We start from the raw sequence: 25279 nt of genomic DNA, 5'->3' as shown, positions 1-25279 counted from the left end.
TAATACTCAATACTTCTGGGTGAATTTAAAGTTGCAGTTCTTAGAGTTTACATAAAAATGCAAATTGTGTCCTTGATGTCAGAATAATCACAGTCTATTTGAACCATTGGGACAGGGATATTAAGACCTCAGTTCAACAACTTAGGAACTTGGGGATGTTAGTGATCATGTCATGGGGATAATCCATATCACAGTAAAGGAGGTGTTGAATGTCTCAGAATGTATGAAGGTGAATAAGTTTGATGATCCTGACCAGATATATCCAAAAGCACTGAGAGAGACGAGAGAAGAAACTGTGGGAGCCCTGGCTGATAGTTTTGCATCATTGTTAGCCACAGGTGAGGTTCTGAAAGATTGGAGGGTAGCGAATGTTGGTGCCCTTATTCAAGAAGGGCTGCAAAGAAAAACCTGGGAACTATTGACCAGTTAGCCTAACATCTGTGGTAGGTCAATTACTTGATAAGATTCTGTCAGAGAAGATATGCATGCATTTGGAAAGACAGGGTTTGATTAGGAATAGTCAGCATGGCTTTGTGAGTGGGAGACCATACCTTGCAAATTTGTTAGAGTCCTTTGATGAAGTAACCAGGAAGGTTGACAAGGTGTGGTTAATATGGATTTTAGTAAGGCCTTTGATAAGGTTCCATACTGGTAGCGTACTCTGGAAGGTTAGATTGCATGGAATCCAGGGAGAGCTGGCAACTTGGATACGCAATTAGCTTGATGGAAGGAGCAGAGGGTTTAGACCTATGACTAGTGGAGTGCCTCAGGGATCAGTGCTGGGCCCATTACTGTATGTTATCTATGTCATTGAACAAGGCGTAATTAGTAAGTTTGCAGATGACACTAAAATAGGACAATGAAGAAGGTTATCAGAAATCGTAGCAGGACCTTGATCAGCTGGGGAAGTGGGCCGAGAAATGGCAAATGGAATTTAATACAGATAAATGTGAGGTCTTGCATTTTGGAAAGTCCATACAAGGTTAGAGTTTCATGTTGAATGATAGGGCCTTGAGGAGTGTAGTGGAACAGAGGGACCTTGGGGTTCAGGGGCACGGTTCTCTGAAAGTGGAGTCCCAGGTAGACAGGGCAGTGAAGAAGGCTTTTGGCACACTGGCCTTCATCAGTCAGGGCACTGAGTAGAGAGGTTGAGAAGTTATGCTAAATTAATACAGGACATTGGTGAGACTGCACTTGGAGTATTGTGTTCAGTTTTGGTCACCTTGCTATAGGAGGGATGTTATTAAACTGGAAAGAGTGCAGAAGAAATTTACAAGACTCTGAATTATAAGGAAAGGTTGGACAGCTAGGACGTTTTTCTTTAGAGTGGAGGAGACTGAGGGGGCAATATTAAAGAAGTGTACAAGATCATGAGAGGCATGGATTGGATAAATGCACTCAGTCTTTTTCCCAGGGTTCTTCCCAGTTTAAGGTTAGAGGGGAAAGAATAAAAGGGAACCTGAGGGGCAACTTTTTTACACAGAGGGTGGTACGCATATGGAATGAGCTGCCAGTGGAAGTGGTTGAGGCGAGTACATTCACAACATTTAAAAGGCATTTGGACAAATACATGGATCAGAAAGGATTAGAAGGGTATGCGCCAACTGCAGGGAAATGAGGTTAGCGTGGATGGACCTTTTGGTCGGCATGGACCAGTTTGGGTTAAAGGGCCTGTCTTTGTGTTATCGGACTCTATGGCTCGAGAACTTATGAGATGGTTTCTCCATCAGTAGTGTACTTGCAGTGCTACACTACTATTGCTGAGATAGTGACCTCCCAACTTGAGATGGGGTTGAAGTCTACATTGTAATGGCTCATCTGGAGCAACACCACATCTGAGTTAATCAGATGCAACACATTTGTACATAACATTGTACTTCAAGCTCCAAACCACAGCTAGGAGAGTTGTGATGACTTCACCTCATTACTAATTCTCTCAACTGAGAAGGGACAGTGCAAGACAAAAGAGGATGTGTTAACACCATGAGGCACTTTGCGACCAACCCACTGCTTCTGAAATTTGACCTTGAATGTCTGATCAGATCTAACTGAGACTGATTGGATGAAAATCTGTCAGCAGTACTGGCTGTGAGTAAGATGGAAGAGGCAGCAGGATGGTAAACGATTTTGGGAACACGCTTCTAAGTTGTAACAACAACTTAAACTTTATATGGCACTCTTGACACACGAAAATGTTTCAAGATGTTTGCAAGAAAATTATCTCACAAAATTTGGTGCTGAGCCACTTAGGGAGGACATTTGGCCAGATGACCAAAACCTGAGTTGAAAAGACAGGTTTTAAGGCAAGCCTTACAGAAGGAGAGAGAGGAAGCAAGTTTTACAAAGGGATCATCAGGACCTGGGAAGCTGAAGACACGGCTGCCAATGGTGGAACAGTTAAAGTTGAATTACCCAAAAGGCCAGATTTGAAGGAGTGGAGGGATAACACAGACCTGGGAACATTGGATGATTGAATTGTTACCGTGAAGAAGGAGGCTATTCAGGTCATTGTGTCCAGCTCTTTGTGAATGAATTGGTCCCTTCTGACCTCTCTATCTTTGCCCACTCACTCTGCAAATGTTGGCTCCTCAGATATGTTATGACAATGGATTACAACTTCGGTTTACTAACAACTAACTGAACTTCTAATTGCAACTTTTTTTAAAAGAAGACATACAGTCAATAGATGCCTGTGGATACAAATTTACTGATGGTCTGCCAAAGCTTTGAGAAGAGGCATTCAATGTCACACCTGAAAAATATGCCAAGGAAACTTCAAAAGCAACATCTCAAAGGGAGGGTAGCAATTCGAAATAAACTGAACTGCGATCTCCTGCAGTGATAACGAGGGCATGACTACTCCTTTCTGAGTAGAAAGGCATCTCCTGCAGATTATACAGACATGTATGTGTTTTACTCTTGGAGGAATATACAAAAAAGGGGTTAAAAGCCACCTACTTCCTGGTCTATCTGTGTTAGTGAACTGATGTGCTAGTGTGGACTGAGTGAAGGCCACCCCTTAAGGAGAGGCAATAGACACTCTTGCTCTGCAGATAAAGACAGCATTTTGTTCATTTTGAGTACAGAGGTCAGGCAAGCCATTGAAATCACTGTTGAAAAGGAAAAAGGATAAAATGCTATTGGCAAAGTTGCAGATCCAAGAATCTCAAAACCAATTGCTTCACTACCAGTGTCAGTATTCTCCGGTATAACCCAATGTAACAGCCACAACATTCCAGCTCCTGCTGGTCATGGAACCTAGAGACTAATGTCTCTTGAACTGCCTTTCTTTTTTTACATAAAGTTCTCCTTTCTAATCTGAGTATATGTGCGTCATATTTTGTTACCTTTCCCCATAAACCCACCCTTTCATTAACTCAAGAAGGCAAAGCTCCATTTAAACATGTGTACGGTTGGATTGGGAAAAGGGAATGGGCTCTTTACAAGTTAACCTGAGGGACCAACGGAGGGAGGGATGAACATGGAACATCCAACATTACAGCACATAAGATGCCCTTCAGCCTTCGATGTTGCACCGACCCTGTGGAACCAATCTGAAGCCCATCTCTCCTACACTATTCCATTATCATCCATATGTTTATCCAATGACCATTTAAATGCCCTTAAAGTTAGCGAGTCTACTACTGTTGCAATCAGGGCGTTCCATGCCCCTACTGCTCGCTGAATAAAGAAACTACCCCTGATATCTGTCCTAAATCTATCACTCCTCAATTTAAAGCTATATCCCCTCGTGTTAGCCATCACCATCCAAGGAAAAAGGCTCTCCCTGTCCACCCTATCTAACCCTCTGATTATCTTATATGTCTCAATTAAGTCACCTCTCAACCTTCTTCTCTCCAACGGAAACAGCCTCAAGTCCCTCAGCCTTTCCTCATAAGACCTTCCTTCCATACCAGGCAACATCTGACTAAATCGCCTCTGAACGCTTTCCAAAGCTTCCACATCCTTTCCATAATGCGGTGACCAGAACTGCTTGCAATACTCCAAGTGCGGCCGCACCAGAGTTTTGTACAGCTGCAACATGACCTCGTGGCTCCGAAACTCAATCCCTCTACCAATAAAAGCTGACACACTGTATGCCTTCTTAACAACGCTATAAACCTGGGTGGCAACTTTCAGGGATCTATGTACATGGACACCGAGATCTCGCTGCTCATCCACACTGCCAAGAATCTTACCATTAGCCCATGCTCCTTTCAAACAAGGAGTAGTTCATCATTCCTCTCCGAAAATATAGTCATTTAGAGACAGAGGGTAATCTCATCCAGAATCACAACAAATTGGGGACTCTCAGCCACCGGCTGATGGTAACAGAATATTATTTCCGAGTGAAATCCACAATTGACTCTGCCTCCATCATACTCTTAGGCAGTGTGTTTAAATCTGAGGAGAAAGTGGTGAACTGGTAATGATACTGAACTGGTAATGTTACTGGGCCAGTAATCTGGAACCCCAGGGTTTTTTTTAGTTCAAATCCCACCATAGCAGCTGGTGAAATTTGAATTCAATAAAATTAACAAAAACTAGCTTAATGGTGACTATGTCACTACTGTCATTAAAAACCCATCTGGTTCACTAATGTCCCTCAGGGAAGGAAATCTGCCACCCTTATGTTACTTCACACCCACAGCAACACAACTGACTCTTAAATGCCCACTGGTTAATTAGGGATGGGTAATGAGTGATGCCCACAACCCATCAACAATCACCTAAAAATGACAGAGATAGGGAGAGAATGAGAGATTTAAAGACAAGAACAAGGATTTTAAAATTAGCATCCTGAGATTGACGTCAGTGTTGAGCACAAAATGACAGTGTCAGAGATAAATCAGGACGCGCAGCAAAAGGTAACACGAGGAGCAAGGACAAGTCTAGCTTTTGGCTTTCCCTCTTCGAAACACGATCTACATTTTTGCCTCTCAGCGAAAATCTGGCCTCACTCCCACATCCTGGCATTGACACACGGTCCATCAATTCAAATAATATTTTAAAACCTTTCAAAATAAATGTAAGAGGAACAGGAAGCAACAGAACGCTCTTTCATCATTATCCTTTTTTTGTCTACAACTTCTTTTCCTGTTCTAGAACATTCTCCCATGCCAGCCAGCTGCCTTTGGACTGAAACCTCAGACAGCAAAGAACATAATGTCCCAATGATGTCAGTGGAAGACGTAAATATCCAGAAAGGATGCATTGAATTTTGTTTTGAAATCTTGCTGATCGTGCAATTCACTTCATTGATTGTCTCTCCCCTGCTCCCCCCCTCCCCCATCACCGCCTCCACCGACAGGTTGAGAATGATCCAAGATGGTTGAGGACTGTCAATGGTCAATGTTGATCAGAATCTCCAGTTCTGGGTCAGCACTGCTGACTTCTCCTGTGATTCATTTTCATTTTCGAATGGGGAAATTGGGACTGTACACCCGATTCTCCATAATCCTGAAAAATCTATCCCTGCGGTCTCTTTCATGGCTCAACAGAAGATCTCAAACGACAGTGGTCACCGTGGAATGTGGAGCCTCTGAGACTGAGATAGAGTTGTAAAGTAGATAGATCAGTAGAAAAAGGCTGGGTATTTGGAGTTGTCATACTCATATGGACCTGAATTAATTGGATGGTGGAACAGGCATGAGAGTCTAAATAGCTTCTTCCTGTTTCTAAAATTACTAATTTGTGCGCATACAATGACAAAGGCCAGCAGCTGAAGTCTTCCAGTTTGCCATTGGTACCTACCATAAACAGCCCTGGCCCACACGCTTCATTCCTGATGAAGGGCTTATGCCCGAAACGTCGATTCTCCTGCTCCTCGGATGCAGCCTGACCTGCTGGGCTTGGCCAGCAACACTCTCTCAAATCTGATCTCCAGCATCTGCAGTCCTCACTTTCACCTATCATGAACAGCCAAGAGTATGGTACCAAATGCACATGAGAAATGGACAGGCCCTTCGGCCTATCAAACTCATTCCATCATTCTGTCCTCAAATCCCTTGATACCTTTAGACTCCAGGATTCTATTCATCCCAGCCTTGCAATTACTCAGCAACTGACCACTTGGAGCCAGTCTGCTGATGAATGGAATCCTTCCAGTAAAGACATTTCTGATCCATACTGTCCTCGGTGGCTGACCCCTTACCCTGAAGCTCAGATCCTCTTCTACAATCTCCGACCAATGGAGTCTGCCTCCCCAACATTGACCCTTTGCACCCTACAATCAGGTCCCTATGGTTAACTGCTCCATACAACTAAAGCAAACCTTGCAATGATATAGCACTCTTCACAATCTCAGAATATGCTAAAGTCCTCTAAAGCCAACAATGCACTGTGTGAAGTCTTGTCATCAGTTTGCATGCAGTAAGCTCCCACAGTCAGCGATGAGATAATGATCAGCCCATTTGCTGTTGTAACAATGGGTTAAATAGTGGCTGCAGGAAATTGGAGAAAGCTTCCCTGTTCTTGTTGAAATTGTGGCCTTTGAGTCTTTTGCAGAGAGCAGCCAGATAGCTCTTCCTGTGAATGTCTCATGAAGAACCTGTTTGTGTGAAGCATAGTAAATGGGGGGGGTGGGGGGGAATCGCTAATCCATTCTCTTTATCCTTGGTGTTTCAATGGACTACCAGCCAAGCTATGAAAGGGAAAAGAAGGAGCCAAAAGTTGACCTGCCTCCCCTATTTTCTCATAATATGATTGACCAACTTTTCTAGGATTGCATCACCTACTTCTGAGAAGTGAAAGAGGAAGTGGTTATTTCTGTAATGTGTCAATCTTTTGCAGATGAATAACAAAGGCCTTCTTGTGCTCTTCCAAATGATTGGCAGAACCAAAACCGGAGAGGTCTAATCACCTTTGATGGTCACTTGCAACTCTGCGTTTTCATTTCTGTCAAGTTCCTCTGGGGAGTTGTTTATCTACCTTTCCCAGTCCATTGCGTTTATGTCTGACCCAATAATCTCTCTGGAGAAGCAAAAGAGTGACGTGCATCTCTATAGCACCTATCACTTCCTCAGGATGCCCCAGTCACTTTCGAAGTACAGTCACTGTTGTAAGGTACCATTAGTGACATTCAGTTGACATGCAGCACAGCAATGAATGGGCGGGTGTTCTGTTTCTCGGGATACTGGTTGAGGGATCAATATAGGCCAGACCAGCAGAAAGAATGTCCCTCTCTTTCAGAATAGCGTCACAGGATCTTTCACCTGAGAGCGCAGGATGTAGTCTTGCTTTTATTGACTAACTTTAACCTTAAGGTGTACAGATGGATGCTGGGTTCTTTACACATTTCAAAGGTTAGATGTCAAACGCCAAACTCGAGGGCAGTCAGGGTTGCAGATGCTGGAAGTCAGAGTCAATAGATGTGGAGCTGGAAAAGCACAGCAGACTATCTCTCTCCACAGATGCTGCCAGACCTGCTGAGTTTCTACAACACTTGGTTTTTCAATTTCCAGTACCCACAGTTCTTTGTATTTTGTTAATCCAGCTGATCAAAGCCGATCTGGAGACTTTGCCCCCAATCTCCAGACCGGAGTAATAACTAACTTGCATCTTTTGGTTTATAACACAGTGATTGGAATGCTCCATTCCCCCCTCCCCCAAGCATTGCCAGCATAAATGGGGTTGGATTAATCAGTGGGAACCATTACAAAGCCAAAGATGGCTCACTCCCTCCCAGCAGGATCTGCACTTGTTGGCAAAAGTCATTTTGTTCCACTATAGACTGACTGACATTTACAGCAAAACGGAAATAAACATGTTTTGAAACTCAGCCGTGCAGCTCAAGCTGGTTTCTTGCTCCAGTTGCCCAGTATGTGCGTTTGACCTGAGATGTCGCTGGTGACTAGTAACTCCATGTGTTTGTGCCCCATCTTTTGCACGGTCCTAGGGTTAGCTCAGTTGGCTGCATGCCTGGTTTGCTATACAGAGTCATGCCATCAGTGTGGGTTCAATTTCTGCCCCAGCTATGGTTACAACTTCCTTAAAAAAGACTTGTCATTTGATGAGCCTTCCTGGTCGGTTGGCTGGACACTGGTTTGCAACATCGAGTGATACTCACAGTGTGGGTTCAATTCCGATCAGCTGGGTTAATATATAACAACGAACTGTGGGTGCTGGAAACTGAAACACAAAGTGCTAAGAAACTCAGCAGGTCTGGCAGCATTTGTGCAGAGAGATACTCTGTGTTACTGTTCATAGATGCTGCCAGACCTGTTGAGTTTCTACAACATGAAGGGTCACACCCGAAACATCGACTTCTCCACCTCCTGATGCTGCCTGGCTTGGTGTGTTCTTCCAGCCACCTGCCTGTTGGATTCCAGCATCTGCTATTTTTAACTGAATTTCTACAATACTTTGTTTTTGATCAGCGCTGGCTGAGGTTACCATGAAAGACTCTCCTTTACAACTTCTCCCCTCTCCTGAGGCATGGTGACCCTCAGGTTAAACCACCAGCAGTTGTCTCTCACTCTTCCTCTCTGATGAGAGAGTGGGGCTATGTAGACTTGACCTTTACTTTTTGATCCTCGGGCTCCCATCTAAGTCCATCTCTCAGCTCCCCCTTGTAGAATCATACAGGACCTTTAGCCCATCTACTGTCAAAGCAACTCTAAGATCTAAAATAGTTTCATGTCCCAGCACTTGACCCATAGCTTTGAACATTAGGACATTTCAAGTGCAAACTCCTGAAACTGCTGAATCAGAAGAGGTTGCAGGGGATTCAACAGCACATTTGGCCTGCTTACCTAAGGAAAATGAAGAAGAGCCAGACTCAACTGATTATCTCTGTTTCTCTCTCCACAGATGCTGCTGAGTTTCTCCAGCATTCTCTGTTTGTTTCAGATTTCCAGCATCTGCAGTATTTTGCTCGACTGAGAGCTGGAATGAGTGGGTTGTCTTCTGAGGAAAGGTTGGACAGGTTGGATGTGATTCCATTAGACCGTTTGGAGGGATATGGGCCGGGTGCTGGCAGGTGAGACTAGATTGGGTTGGGATATCTGGTCGTCATGGACAGGTTGGACCAAAGGGTCTGGTCCATGCTCTATGACTCTATGACTCTATGAAGGGTGACTGGATTGAAATGTGTAAGATCCTGAATGGTTTTGATAAGGTGGATATGGAAAGGATGACTCTTTGTTCTGGACAAGGGGACATTGTTTTAACATTAGGCATTTCCCTTTCAGGACACAGGTGAGGGGAGTTTTAATTTTTCAGAGGCTGGTGTGATTTAGTAACTTTTTGGATCAGACAGAGATAGAGGTTGGGTCTTTGTCTATTGAGAAGCCAATGTCTTGGTGGGCAGGAAAATCCTGGGTTCTCGAGGATAGAAGGAAATGGGGAATGGGAAACACAAACTTACCAGCCGTGGTCTTATTGAATGTTCAAGTTATGGAGGTGCCAGTGTTGGACTGGGGTGGTCAAGGTCAGAAGTCACATGACACACCAACAGGTTCGTTTGCAATGGTGAGCTTTCAGAGCTCTGCTCCTTCATCTGGTGGAGAGAAGGGGAGTACACAGCCACAGAATTTATAATGAGAGAGATCAAAAGATCATACGAAGAATGTCAATAGGCTGAACAATAAGTCTCTGCAGGTGGTCAAGAGTGTCAGACTATGTGAGTAAATCATCAACAGCTGAATAATAAGTGAATGGGTGACCTATTACATAGAATCCCTGCAGTGTGAAAACAGGCCCTTCAGCCCAACAAGTCCACACTGGCCCTCCAAAGAGTAACCCACCCAGACCCATTTTTCTCCCTTATTACTCAACATTTGCCCCTGACTAATGCACCTAACCTACACATCCCTGAACACTATGGGCAACTTAGCATGGCCAATTTACCTGACCTGCACATCTTTGGATTGTGGGAGGAAACAACTGATCTGATTAATTGAGGCAGCGAGATAATTACAAAAAATTAAAAATTAGGTGGTGCAGGAGACAAACGGAATGACTAGAATTATTTGACAGGTGTAACAATCACATGCAAAGTAACAAGTAATCAAAATGTTAATCCAGGCAATTGGTTTGACTCCAGCGCCACCTTATCTTTACTTTTTTTGTGATTAATCTGATTCTAGGTCATCCCTTCAACTTGCTATTCAGCTGTTGGTGCTTTATTCACACCATCTGACATTCTTGATCACCTGCAGAGACCTATTGTTCAACCTGTTGACACTCACAGTTTTTATGACTTTTTAAATCTCTCTCATTATAAATTCTGTGCCTGTGAGCTTCCCGTCACTTCACCTGACAAAGGGGCAGCACTTCGAAAGCTCGTGATTTCAAATAAACCTGTTGGACTATAATCTGGTGTCATGTGACTTATTCAATGTTAGAATAGGTTCGAGGGGGTGAATGGTCTGATTCTGCTCCTTTTTTGAATGTCTGTATGAGTTCAGCGAGAGGTCAGACTGAGACACAGCTCAGAACGTACATCACGTTGCAGCCTGATCCCATTCTCAAGCTGACGCGATAACTGTAGCTTGAGTCTCATTTGCTAATGCATTTACAATTCATTGCTCCAGGTCCTGGTCACTGTTCTGGATGTGAATGACTATCGACCCCAGTTCTCCAAGAATGTCTTCAGCACCAGCGTTTATGAGAACGAACCAGGAGGAGCCTCAGTAGCTACCATGACAGCAACAGATCTGGATGAAGGGGAGAATGCGGTCTTGCAGTATAGTATTCAGGGGCCTGGTGTAGGTAAGATAAATAATTATCTAATCCGCTTTAGGGAGCAATGTACCTTTTGCATTTGAATGTTTCACTTCCCCTTCTGACCTTTGAAGCTCTTGAGTCTAGATGTCCTGTGACATAAGACCATAAAAAAGGAACAGGCCATTCAGCCCCTTGACCCTACTCTGCTGTTCAATAGGATGATGGCATGTGCTTTTCTACAGCAAGGTGAGCACAGCCAAAGTGCAGATCTCTTCCCAAACCTTCCCCACGGCAGCTCAGAGTTAATCCCCCTGTTCACTTTTGTTACCTTTCCTCAGGGAGATTGGCTCATCTTCACCTAGTACCTCTACAGCGGGATTAACCTCTGTACTGTATCTGGTTAGGGAACCCTTAGGCTGGGAAGACATCTGTGACTAGGAACAGGAGACATCATTTGGACTCAGCTGGTGGTGCTGATGGTAATGGTGATAGTGATGTTAATAGTAATGATGGTAGTGATGGTGATAGCGATGGTGATAGTGATGGTGGTTGTGTTGGTGGTTGGGGTGAGGAAGGGAATGGAATGGGTACACCTCTCCTCTCACCCATCTCCTGACCAACAAAAGCTGCACCTCTCCATTGGAACTGACGCAAGAATCTCAATTCTGCAATAAATGAATCACATCAAGATTTCAGATAGCCCTGAAGGGTCAGTAAATTAGCTTCCTGTGCCAGTAGCTGGGTTAGAGTGAAGCAAAATACAAAATCTGTCTTTTAAAACTCTTTGCAATGAATAGCAAGTATAAGGTGCATCATAACAATTTGCCATTGAGTGATCTTAAAGGCCAGAAGATATTATTGTCAGTTGTTGTGGTTTCAGTAGATATTGGAACTTGATAGAGTCATAGAGATGTACAGCACGGAAACAGACCCTTCGGTCCAAGCCGTCTATGCCGACCAGATATCCCAACCCAATCTAGTCCCACCTGCCAGCACCTGACTCATATCCCTCCAAACCCTTCCTATTCATATACCCATCCAAATGTCTCTTAAATGCTGTAATTGTACCAGTCTCCACCACTTCCTCTGGCAGCTCATTCCATACACGTACCACCCTCTGAGTGAAAAGATTGCCCCTTAGGTCTCTTTTATATCTTTCCCCTCTCACCCTAAACCTATGCCCTCTAGTTCTGGACTCCCTGACCCCAGGGAAGAGACTTTGTCTATTTATCCTATCCATATCCCTCATAATTTTGTAAACCTCTATAAGGTCACCCCTCAGCCTCCAACGCTCCAGGGAAAACAGCCCCAGCCTGTTCAGCCTCTCCCTGTGTTTTTGGTTCTCACTGTACCTCACACTATCTTATGGATGTAGGTCCATTTTCCCCACCATTCCATCTACCCCATTGTTGCCTCTTTATCTCAATCCATCTCTCTGTCCTGTTTTCATTATTTATTCATTTATGGGATGTGGATGTCATTGGGAAAGTAAACCCCCCACACCTCCCCCCCCCCCCTCCTCCCCACGCCCCTCCCCCCCACACACACCCTTGAGGTGATGGAGGTGCTCCCTTCTGGAATATAACTGCGTGGCTTGCCCGTCTACGGCCCAGGACAGTTAGGATCCAACCACGTTGCTCTGGGTCTGGAGTGGGTCATAGGCCAGACTGAGAAAGGACAGGAAATTTCCTCCCCCTTCAATTTTGGCAACCATCTGTTAGCCTCATGGTTGGATTTTATTTCAGATGAAATTCAGTCACCAATCTCGGGTTACAAACAGCCCGGACAGGATTTGAACTCTTATTTCTGGATTGTGAGACAGGGCATCTGGTTGACTGGTCCAGGAACAATGACCACTATCCCAATCTCAGGCACGCCCTCTCACCCTCTCTACCTCTTAACTCAAACCTGGCATCCTAGAGATTAACTGGGACCTGATTTCACAGCAGTTCTTTTTAATTTACTCATGGGATGTAGGCATCATTGACTAAGTCAGCATCTATTATTACATCCCAGAATATTTAAGGAGGATGTTGCCAAGGTTGGAGGATTTGAGCTATAGGGGGAGGCTGAACAGGTTGGGGCTGTTTTCCCTGGAGCGTCGGAGGCTGAGGGGTGACCTTATAGAGGTTTACAAAATTATGAGAGGCATGGATAGAGTAAATAGGCAAGGTCTTTTTCCTGGGGTCGGGGAGTCCAGAACTAGAGGACACAGGTTTAGGGTGAGAGGGGAAAGATATAAAAGAGACCTAAGAGACAACTTTTTCACACAGAGGGTGGTACGTGTATGGAATGAGCTGCCAGAAGAAGTGGTGGAGGCTGGTACAATTGCAACATTTAAGAGGCATTTGCATGAGTATATGAATAGGAAGGGTTTGGAGGGATATGGGCCAAGTGCTGGTAAATGGGACTAGATTAGGTTGGGATATCTGGTCAGTATGGACGGGTTGGAACGAAGGGTCTGTTTCCGTGCTGTACATCTCTATGACTCTATGACTCTATAAGTGGACCTAGGAAAAGTGAATGCATTGGGGGTCATCTTTTAAGATCATTTAGACTCTGGAACAGTTCCTGTGGTTGAAGGTTAGTTAATATAAACTCAGAATTTAAATGAAGTGAGTATATTTCAGACTGAGATCGATCATTGAGTATATTTAAGACGGAGATAAATAGGTTTTTGAGTATCAAGGGGATCAAAGGTCATGGGGAGAAAATTGGAGAATGGGGTTGAGAAACGTATCATCCATGATTGAATGGTGGAGCAAACTTGATGGGCTGAATGGCCTAATTCTGCTCCTATATCTTATGGTCTTATAAGGCGATAGAGAGAAAACAGAGAATTATAGACTGTTTAGCCTGATAGCCATTGTTGCAGTTAATGATTAGATCACCTAAGGTGTGGAAACAGGCCCTTCAGCCCAACAAGTCCACAACGCCTCTCTGTACAGTAACCCACCCAGACCCATTCCCCTACCCTATATTTACCCCTGACTAATTAATGCACTTATCACAATGAGCAATTTAACATGGCCAATTCACCTGACCTGCACGTCTTTGGACTGTGGGAGGAAACTGGAGCACCTGCAGGAAACCCACGCAGACGCAGGGAGAATGTGCAAACTCCACACAGACAGTCGCCCGAGGCTGGATTTGAACCCTGACGCTGTGAGGCAGCAGTGCTAAGCCACCATGTCACCCACAGTGTCAACCTCATTGCTGTAGGCCATAAGGATGGCAGATCGGTGTGGATATGATGGGCTGAATGGCCTGCCTCCACACTATAGGGATTCTATGCTATTTCCTTCCCTGAAGGATATCAAGTGTGTGCCAGTTAGGAAGTTGCAGCAATTACTAGGAACGTTACCCTCTATTCTACTTACCTTCTTTACCTTTCAGAGGCTTTTCGGATTGACGAGGACACTGCAGTGATCACCACCATGAGGCTCCTGGAATCCTACGAGAGGTTTAATTTGACGGTGGTTGCCACGGACCGTGGTCGCCCACCGCTTTGGGGGACGACATTATTGAAGATCGAAGTGATTGATGTGAACGACAATCGACCCATTTTCGTTCGGCCTCCCAACGGGACAATACTACACATCATGGAGGTAGAGAACCCACTTGCCCAGTCACTGGGGAACATTTTAAACAGTTTCTGAATAAAGAAAGAACTCAAAAGCACCTTTTTATTAAATAAAGTCAGCATTGGGAATTGGCCATGAAAATAAAAGCAAAATATTACAGATGCTGGAGATGTGAAATGAAAAGCTGGAGAAACTCTGCAGGTCTGGCAGCATCTGTAGAGAGAGAAATAGAGTTAACGTTTCGAGTTGAATATGACAGTTGCACCCTCATCGATGTTGAAAGCTTCTGAAAGGAAAGAGAATAGAGACATGTAGCATTCACACCAAATGTTGGAGCTGTCTTATCTGACACAGGGACTTTGCCATGCGATCCAACTTGAAAAGTGAACTCTGTTTCTCTCCACTGAGTTTCTGAGTTCCTACAGCACTTCCTGTTCTTATTTTAGGAAGAGGACAATAGTTTTTGTTTTCAGTCTTGCTCATGTATGGCTGCAGGAAATGTATCAGTTTAGAAATCATTTTGATGTGGAGTCACCAGAGTTGGACTGGGGTAGACAAGGTCAAAAATCTAACAACCCCAGGTTACAGTCTGTCAGGTTTATTTGAAATTGCAAGCCTTCAGAGCACTGCTCCTTCATCAGGCATGGTATGCTAGGGAGGTGTAAGACACAGTATCTATAAGCAAAAAGTTAACAATTTCAAAACTAGCTGCCCTCATTCAAATGCTTTAATCAGTTAGGGGGTAGACGCTGATTACAATGAAAAATCAAGATTCTTTTCAAGTCTTCATCTCGAGATAATTACAGATTTTATCAATGTACACAAGGTGACATGTCAGATTAGACAAGGCACTTTAGGTGTGAGGTCCCACTTCGAATCTGTCTATGTTTTAAGCTGAGGTCAGGGGTTTTTTTTGACCAAAATAATTAGAAAAAGACGGCAATCTGGAGTCAATGAAGGCCATTCAGTCCAACCATTTCATTCTAGCCAGAAGTATGTTTCATTGATCGTGGAATTCTTGTATTGTTGCATGTACCCTGTACCCACTCACAAACAAGAAGCAGAAGGCCATTCAGCCCTTCACACCTGCTCCACCATTCAATAGGGTTGTGGCTGATCTGATTGTAATCTTAAAAATCTGGGTTGGCACAGTGGCTCAGTGGTTAGCACTGCTGCCTCACAGCACCAGGATCCCAGGTTCAATTCCAGCCTCAGCTGACTGTCTGTGTGGAGTTTGCACATTCTCCCCGTGTCTGCCTGGGTTTGCTCCGGTTTCCTCCCACAGTCCAAAGACGTGCAGGTCAAGTGAATTGGCCAGGCTAAATTGCCCCATAGTGTTAGGTCAATTAGTCAAAGGGAGGTGGGTCTGGGTGGGTTGCTCTTCGGAGGGTCGGTGTGGACTGGTTGGGCCGAAGGGCCTGTTTTCACACTGTAGGGAATCTAATCTAAAAGAATGTCTCCCTCCCCTGATAGCCTTTCACCTCCATGATTGACAAGAATCTACCTACCTCTGTTTAAAAATATTCAAGGTCTGTGCTCCCCCACCACCTTTTCAGGAGAGTTTTAAAGACTCTCACCCATCTGAGAAAATGACTTTGTCCCATCTCTATTTTAAACAGGTGACCCCTGATCTTTAAACAATACAGTTGCATTCAGCCAGTCTGTACCTATAGAGACATAAACAACTCTGGAAGAAGTACTTGCTCCTCACTCGACTGATCATAAGATGTAAAATGTAACAATTGAAATTCTATTGCTGCTTGATTGTTATATCCATAAAAAAAGCATGTGCAGGTCATTCTGCTATAACGTGTATTTCATTTGGACCGCTCTCTCAAACTGTCTAGATCCTTCTACAGCCTCCCCACCTCCTCAGTACTACCTGCCTGTCCACCTAACTTCGTATCATCTGCAAACTTCGTTAGAATGCCCCCAGTCCCTTCATCCAGATCATTAATATATAACGTGAACAGCTGCGGCCCTAACACTGAACCCTGTGGGACACCGCTTGTCACCAGCTGCCATTCTGGAAAAGGACCTTTTATCCCAACTCTCTGCCTTCTGTCAGACAGCCAATCCTCAATCCATCCCAGTAGCTCACCTCGAACACCATGGGCCCTCACCTTGCTCAGCAGCCTCCCGTGTGGCACCTTATCAAAGGGGCGTTGTTTCTTAAGCGCAAACATTTAAAGCGTGTATTGTTTATAACACGATTCCGGCCTCATGAGTTTAAATGGTGCTGCTATTAAACAATTTTCTTATAACACAGGATTGCATGAGTGGATCTACCACGTTACAGCAGAACTGACTGTGTTTTGTTTCCTTTTATTGTTTTCTAACACTGACGACACCTCCGTAAAGGCCTGCATTTTTTTTGTTGTTAATTGCGGGCGCCATTGGCTAACCCAGCATTTGTTTCCCATTCCTAAGTGAGTGACTCCTAGCACTGCTACAGTCCTTCAGGTGTAACAGGCTGTGGGCAAGAGGGAGTTCCCGGGTTTTGACCCAGTGACACTGAAGGAATGGCAATATCCAAGTCAAGATGGTGAGTGGCTTAGAGGGAAATTTGCAGGGGGTGGTGTTCCCATGTATCTGCTGTCCTTGTCCTTCTAGATGGAAGTAGTCCTGGGTTTGGAGGTGCTGTCAGTGAGTTCTGCAGTGATCCTGTAGATGGTGCACACTACTACCATTGTACATCAGTGTCGAAGGCAGTGGATTTTAGATTAGATTCCCTACAGTGTGGAAACAGGCCCTTTGGTCCAACAAGTCCACACCGACCCTCCAAAGAGTAACCCAGCCAAACCCTTTCCCCTACTCCCTACTAATGTACCTGACACTAAGGGCAATTTAGCATGGCCAGTTCACCTGACCTGTACATCTTTGGACTGTGGGAGGAAACCGGAGCACCCGGAGGAAACCCACGCAGACACGGGGAGAATGTGCAAACTCCACACAGACAGTCACCTGAGGCTGGAATCAAACCTGGGACCCTGGCGCTGTGAGGCAGCAATGCTAACCACTGTGCCACTGTGCCGCCCCATTTGTTGCCATGCAAGCGGGCTGCTTTGTCCTAGATGGTGTCAAGCTTCTTTAGGGTTGATGTTGCTGCACCCATCTAGGGCATGTGGGGAGTATCCCATCATACTCCTGATGTATGACTTGCAGTTGGTGAAATGGATTTGGGGAGTCAGGTGGTGAGTGACTCGCTGCAGGATTCCCAGCCTCTGACCTGCTCTTACTGTATTCATCTGGTTGTTCTGGTTCAGATTCTGAGCCACAGCAACCCAGCAGACGTTGATGCGGAATGAACCGAGACCGTGATACCTTCAGTGATTGGTGCCATCAATCTTTGGTTTTCTTTTTCCCCCAGGAGAGAGACGCAGGCTTCAATGTGTATGAGGTGCTGGCCACTGACAATGACGAAGGTTTGAATGGAGCAGTCAGGTATGGCTTTCTGAAGACAGGGGTCAACAGAGACTGGGAGTATTTCAGCATCGACCCTCTGAGTGGAATCATCAATACAACAGTGAGGCTGGACAGGGAGAGACAGGCTGTCTATAATGTGAGTGATCGATTAGGAAGGTCCTGTGTGATCCTTGAACACAAACCACTCTGATTACAGTAGAAAGACACATGTGGATTTTGCATGAGTGATAGAGGTGCACTGATGAGGTTACACTACAGGTTCACCTGAGGATATCTGAGGTTTGTCCACACCAGCAAGGTACCTTCAACCATTTTAGACTAACAGCCTGTATGTTCTCCATAAGACATAAGAAAAATAGCTAACGGCGTCTCAACGTTTAAAATACTTTGCAACATCCAGTTCCTTGCTCTCACGTGATTAGCTGGAGCTAAATTGGCTGTGACATCCAGCAGTCAGATCTGTGTTGACATAAAATTAAAACACAATAATATGACAGGTGCAAAACCAGAAAACGCTGGAAATACTCAGCAGGTCAGATATGGAGAGAGAGAGCAATTGGGGTGGCACAGTGGCTCAATGGTTAGAACTGCTGCCTTACAGCTCGAGGGACCTGGGTTCAATTCCAGCCTCGGGTGACTGTCTGTGTGGAGTTTGCACATTCTCCCCGTGTCTGCGTGGGTTTCCTCCGGGTGCTCTGGTTTCCTCCCACAGTCCAAAGATGTGCGGGTCAGGGTAGATTGGCCATGGTAAGTTGCCCCGTGGTGTTCAAGGATGTGTAGGCTAGCTAGGTTAGCCATGAGGAATGCAGGGTGAGGGGATGGGCCTGTGCAGGATTCTCTTTGGAGGTTCAGTGTGGAATTGATGGGCCAAAGGGCCTGCTTCCTCACTGCAGAGAATCTGTGATGATTCTATGAGAGATCCTTTCATGTTCATAAGCTTCCATCGGAGCTAACACAGGCTTTATAAACCTCCTTCTTGGAGCTCCATCTCACAGTGATTCAACCTGTCGCTGCATACACTATAACTGGGAGTCAGTGTGACACCTGGTGTACAGGACCATTCCATCTCCCTGGGACACCCCCATGAACTTAGAATCCATCTTGTGTGGAACAGGGGGGTCATTTGGCCCATTGAGCCTGCACTGACCCCCCAAAGAACATCCCATTCAGATCTACTCCCCCCTGCCCTATCCCTTTAACCCCGCATTCCCCACAGCCAATCCACCCTAACCTTTGGACAGTGGGAGGAAACTGGAGCACCCGAAGGAAACCCACGTAGAATGTGCCAACTCCACACAGACAGTCATCCGAGGCTGGAATCGAATCTGGGTCCCCGGAATTGCGAGGCAGCAGTGCTGACCACTGAGCCACTTCACTCAAGGGCAAAGCTAAACTACCTCCCCACCACACCACACCCCCCCCCACCCCCAATCCCAACCCCCAACCCCCCAGATGTTACAGGAACTCAGCAGGAGAGTGGAACACTTGTGCAGAGCTCTCTCCTGTGTGACAACACCAAGATCAACCAGCCTCCATTCCCTCGGTCTTGTACCCTCGTGCTGAAAATCAATTTAACTGCATTCTTAGAAGTCAGAGAGCAGACTTGATGAACTGACCTGCTGGGCCTTTGACCACTGTTCATCAGCAGATACTAAGAGCGAGCGGATCTTGTTTTGATAAAGGGTCAGTTAGACTCGAAACGTCAGCTCTTTTCTCTCCTTACAGATCCTGCCAGACCTGCTGAGATTTTCCAGCATTTTCTCTTTTGGGGTCTTGTTTTGTACTTGGCTTCATTGCTACCACTGATGAACTTATAGCGCAGCCTTTTAATATGTATGTGTGATCATTTGGATCATAAATCATGGCTGGCTATGAACTTCCCCAGCAGTAAAATCAGTCATTTTGCAGAGGAGGAAATGCAGGTATTCCCACTTTGGTTCTCCTAATGCGTATTGACAAGAGTTGGAGGGCAAGTGGGGAATGTGGCAGGACTCACAGTAAACAGTCTATTTTAAAATAAAATCTTTACAATTGACGGCAAACAAAACTCTCAACTGAGGCGATAGTGGGCGGCACGGTGGCACAGTGGTTAGCACTGTTGCCTCACAGCGCCAGAGATCCGGGTTCAATTCCCGCCTCAGGCGACTGACTGTGTGGAGTTTGCACGTTCTCCCCGTGTCTGCGTGGGTTTCCTCCGGGTGCTCTGGTTTCCTCCCACAGTCCAAAGATGTGCAGGGCAGGTGAATTGGCCATGCTAAATTGCCCGTAGTGTTAGGTAAGGAGTAAATGTGGGGATATGGGTGGGTTGCGCTTCGGCGAGGCGGTGTGGACTTGTTGGGCCGAAGGGCCTGTTTCCACACTGTAAGTAATCTAATCTAAAAAAAATAAAGCAAAGTTATTCCCCCAGAAAAGTGCTGTGAGTGGGGAATAGTTTCATTGCACAACATACCCAATCTGGGCAAGGTTGAGGAGAGAAGTGAACCAACTGTCCCCATTGTATTTGTTATGTAGCGGTGTTGTAGTGAAGGAACAGGATGAGATCAGTGAGCATCCTCCTCATGGATTTGGTTTTGTTTCCAGCTGATTCTCTTGGCCTATGACCTTGGGCAGCCCGTACCCTATGAGACCACCCAGCTTCTGCAAGTTGCTCTGGATGATATTGATGACAATGAGCCCCTTTTCCTCAAACCACCGGTAAGAACATTTCAATGAACATAGCAAATATGGTCATATGCTGAGCATCAGTTGGACTCCAGGAAGGATGGGGAATTGTATAAAAGAACTATAGAGCACAGACGGTGCTCACCACGGTAGGTTAGAGGCTGGGAATACTGCAGCGAGTAACTCACCTCCTGACTCCACAAAACCTGTCCACCTGTCCACAAGGCACAAGTCATGAGTGTGTTGGAATACTCCCAACTCACCTGGATGGCGGCAGCTCCAACAACACTCAAGAAACTTTTATTCTTTAATTCATTCAGCATTGCTGGCCGGGCCAGTATTTATCACCCAGCCCAGAGGGCAGTTAAGAGTCAACCACATTGCTGTGGGTCTGGAGTAACATGTAGGTCAGACCAGGGAAAGGACATTAGTGACCTCAAACCTATCATGGTGTTGCAGTCCTTATGTTTATGTAGTGAGTCCAGTTCAATTTCTGGTGAATGGTGATGTTGATGGTGGGGCATTCAGTGATGCTAATACTATTATGTGAAGTGGAAATATGTGTCAGGTTATAGGGGAGGACACAAGGCTCAAGAGGAAACACATTTAGAAAACCACCACAGGTAAGACTGGCCTGAACTACCACCTTCTGTGCTCTATAGTCCTTTTCCTGACACTACCCAGGGCAAAGCAGCCCACTTGATTGGCACATTCACAAACATAACTCCGTCCACCACTGACACAGATCCTCAGCATCCACAGTATTTTGCTTTTATTTAATATGTCACTATTGCTGTGGACAGATTTTATCCCGTCTCCCTTTAAGGAAAATTCTTCACTCATGAACTGTGGTCAATAACAGACAAAGCTGCACCTCTATGATCCACGAGTCACGTCATTGCTCTGCTGAGTCAGTGACTTTTATTTCTGTTTGAAAACCACACATAATGGGTTTTTGCCGCTCGTTGTCAGCACAAACCTTGGTGATGGAAACAACATGTTTATGACTATTGTCAGCTGCTGTACAGTCAGACTACCATTTAACGCCAAATGAAGAGGCATCGGGCCCGGCGCATATTCTAGACTTGTAATTCATGGTTAACGTGTAGAGTCCTGTATTGTCTTAGACACTGTCTTTCAGATGAAATATTAAACAGAGAAACCCCAACCAGGAGATTAGTTCTTCCACATCACTAATTGAAGAGAAACGGGTGTTTCTCTTGGTGATCTTGACATTCCAGTGCAGTACTGCACTGTCAGAAGAGCAGCCTTTCAGATGAGATGCTAACCCAAGGTCCTCTCTACCTGCTCAGCTGGATGTAAATGAAGCCATGGCATTATCTCAAAGGAGACATTTGCCATGGTGTCCTTGTAGCATCGTGGTTATGGCACTGACCAAGTTATCTGGAATCTCAGATGAGTGTTCCGAGGACATGGTTTTGAATCCCACCACGACAGTCTGAAATTTAAATTCAATAAAACAAAATCCAGAATTTAAAAGCTAACTGATGGTGACCATGTAACCATTCTTAAATGCAGTAAAACCCCATCTGATTAATCAGAATCATTTTGAGAAGGCAATTCTCAACTGGCGCCTGGCTAGCGAGGCACACATCCCATGAATAAATAATAAAGAAAACATCAAAACAAATTACCTGGTAATGATCACATTGTGGTCTCTGGGAGCTTACTGCATGCACATTGGTTGCAGGGGGCTAAGTTAGATAGATTCAGAATTGACAAGGATATGGGGTAAACAGAAAAACTGAGCTGAGGACACAATGTTATTGAATTGCAGTGCAGACTAGAGGGGCTGAATGGCCTACTCCTACTGTATTCATAGGGGAATGTGTATATTAAATAAAACCCCTGAATTGGAAAGCGTAGAGAAAGGCTCCAAGGCTGGTTGGGGCATTGGCTGGAAGTGTTTGTTCAGCTTTAAGCGTTCTTGTTCATTTTCTCAGCCTGTACTGTGTGTTGCTAACCCAGTGCTGCCGATGTGTTTTATTAGAGAAGTTTGCAGTACCAGCTGCTGTTTGTGGCTGAACATTCAGACCCTGCCACCGTTGTGGGGAATGTAACTGGAGCGACCGATGCTGATGAAGGATCCAATGCTGTTGTCTATTATTTCATAGCAGGTAGGTTCCAGGACAGTTGGCTGAGCCTTCGCTGCTTGTTAAAACCCTCACTCCTTCCCAGTCCCTCAGCTGCCCATTCCAGACCGATTCCATTTAAACCTCACCTTGCCAGCCTCATCTCCCACTGCCATAAAATACAACTTTTGCAAACCTCTGCCACTGTCCTGCACATCACCATGGCCTGTTCTTCCTGAAGAGATTGCAGTTAAATTCTATACCCTCCTCATTTCAACCATCACATTTCACAACTTGGTTTGCCAATTTCTAAAGCTCCTTCTGCCCTTGTAAATGCTCACCCACCACAAACCATCTGGAGCCTCAAAAGCCTATCTCTTCATCCAACTCCTCAATGCCCCTCCTCTTTTCTACCTTCTGACACGCACTGTTTGTAATGTTCATCCTTGAAGTGCCAACAGGTTTCTCACCTTAAAGGCGCTATACAAATTAAAGTTGTTGAAAGATACAACGGTCTGCCCCCACTTTTACTATTAACTCTCAATCACATTCCTAACTCTACACTCACTGCACCATTGCAATTCCGTGCCAGCATTGGTACTCGCTTAGCGACGTGGCCCTAGAGTAGGCTCAAAGTATCCAGGAACCACACTGGGATTAATTTAGTCAATGATTCGTACAATCAATGAGCATAAATTCAATCTGTTTAATGTCACCGTAACCATTCACAGTCTTGACCTCCAGTGCAGAGTGGCAGCAGTATGAACTATCTGTAAGATGCACTTTACCACTCACTTCCTTTAACAGGACCTTCCAAAGTGACTTCTGTCACCTCGACTGACTAAGGCAGCAGATACAGGGAAACACCACCGCCTGCAAGTTCCCCGGTCCAAGCTACTTACCATCCTGATTTGAAAATATATCCCCGTTCCTTCACTGTCACTGGGTCAAGATCCTGGAATTCCCTCCTTAATGACATTGTGAGCCAACAGTTCATGAAGGCACCTCACCCCCCACCTTCTGAAAGACATCTCGGAATGGCCAATAAATGCTGGCCCAGCCAGTGATGCTCACATCCCAGGCACAACACATTTCCCAGTTAGATTTAAGGCGTGGTCACAGAATAGAAGAGCCAACCTTCAGAGCTGGACTTGACATTGACAGGAATTCTAAAGACTGATAACCTCTACAGGAGTAACATCACAGACCGCAACTGAAATAAAACAACATTGAACACTTCAGTTTATTAATTGTATATAAAACAGAAGTGACGTGTGAACAAAAGGTCTTTAGGGCATTTCAGTCGGTCAGCCAGTTGGGACACCGGAAATCTGTTCATCTTCCAGCTAGAGTTAGATAGTAGAGTATCACAAGGATGTGGGCAGCCAATGGCTAGAGGCAGGAGGTTTGGAGGTAGGACATCAGAGATAAAACCTCTAGGAAGAACTGGAAACCCGAAAATCACAAGCATACACCCTAAAGGCAGAAGTACTGAGAGCCTACGGCAGTGGCCCTTTCCAATCCATAATAACGCAACGACTGCAGAAATAACTCGTTAATTTTGTTTGTCAACACAGCTGGAGATCCCGATCACAACTTCCAGCTGAATCGCGACGGGCTGCTGAGGGTGTTGAAAGATCTGGACCGAGAAACCAACCCGTTCTACACTATCATTGTCAAGGCTTCCAGTAACCCAAACTGGGCACCCCCGAGGGGGCAAACCCAGCTGTTTGACCCCAGCGCTGACCTCACCCTCCAGGAAGTCCGCATCTTCCTGGAGGATATTGATGACCAGCCGCCAAGGTTCATGAAGTCCGAGTACACAGCCGGTGAGTTCCCAAATTTCAATCTAGATGGGGCTCTAGTGGCAGAAAGAACAAGGATTTGTGAACTGTTTGCACGACAAATGTTTGAATGGGGGAGAGAAGCAGAGGAATCTACAAATAGAAATACAGAACCCACAGAAAGCAGCAACTCAGATTAGTAAGATCATTTAGGAAAATGAGCAAGCAGGCAACCAATGAGACAGAGATATAATTGAAAAGTAGAGAACAATTTTTGGTAGGCCAAAGACGATCAAAGGATTTATCAAACTGGTCATTGTTTAATTGCAGTGTTTTATAAAGCAGTGTATATCTCTTGCCATGGACAGAATTCAATGGCTGTGGCATTAGGGGTTATCCATTTAATAGAAGACTTTCCAGACTGCAATGAATACTGGGAAAGTATATCCACCATTGCCATTGTTCATTTTCTGTGAATAAATACTGATTACTTATCAAAGTCTGTCAAGAGGCTGGATTTATTATGTCTAAAGTAGAAAAGTCGCACTAAACTTCTATAGAACCTTGGTGAGACCTTGCTTGAGCAGTTGTGATCTCCGTATTGTAAAAGCTGTACAGAAACAGCACTGAAGATGCAACACTAAATCAAAAGGATGGGAGCAGACTAGGAGCAGAGGCCGAACAGGCCGGGACTTGTTCTTTTCCTGCGTAAAGAGAAAGTAGGGGGAGACCCAATAGCAAACACTTCCATCATCTTAACGCATGTGTGTGGAGAAGGTGATTGCGTTTGCTGATAGTCCTCAACCTGGAGGCAATTGATATAAGGTCATCACTAATAATTCCTGTTGGGAATACTCAGAGAAGATTCCTTACCCAGGGGAAGGTTGAAAATGTAAAATTCATTATCACGTTGGGTCCTTGAGATAAACAGCATTCATGAGGAAGCTAGATAAACACATGAAAATAAAAGTATGGAAAAATCTGCTGACAGGGAGAGGCTGACATCACCACCATCACTGAGCAGGTTATCCCCATTACTGTCTCTGTAAATGTCATCTTTTAG

General features: G+C 45.1%; 1 protein-coding gene across 1 annotated transcript in view; it reads left to right on the top strand.

The window, feature by feature from the left end:
• The window catches only part of cdh23 (cadherin-related 23), a 967008-nt gene that overhangs the window by 911481 nt on the left and 30248 nt on the right, over positions 1–25279 (top strand). Inside the window, exons 52-57 of the mRNA XM_072583543.1 lie at positions 10536–10713; positions 14065–14276; positions 17623–17814; positions 20259–20372; positions 22351–22477; positions 24010–24261. Coding sequence (XP_072439644.1) covers positions 10536–10713; positions 14065–14276; positions 17623–17814; positions 20259–20372; positions 22351–22477; positions 24010–24261 — 1075 coding nt within the window. The remainder of the gene's footprint in view (positions 1–10535; positions 10714–14064; positions 14277–17622; positions 17815–20258; positions 20373–22350; positions 22478–24009; positions 24262–25279) is intronic.

The sequence above is a fragment of the Chiloscyllium punctatum genome, chromosome 13, assembly GCF_047496795.1.
Source record: "Chiloscyllium punctatum isolate Juve2018m chromosome 13, sChiPun1.3, whole genome shotgun sequence".
Taxonomy (NCBI): domain Eukaryota; kingdom Metazoa; phylum Chordata; class Chondrichthyes; order Orectolobiformes; family Hemiscylliidae; genus Chiloscyllium; species Chiloscyllium punctatum.
The sequence above is the reverse complement of the archived record's forward strand: the minus strand, read 5'-3'. Positions and strand labels throughout refer to the sequence as shown.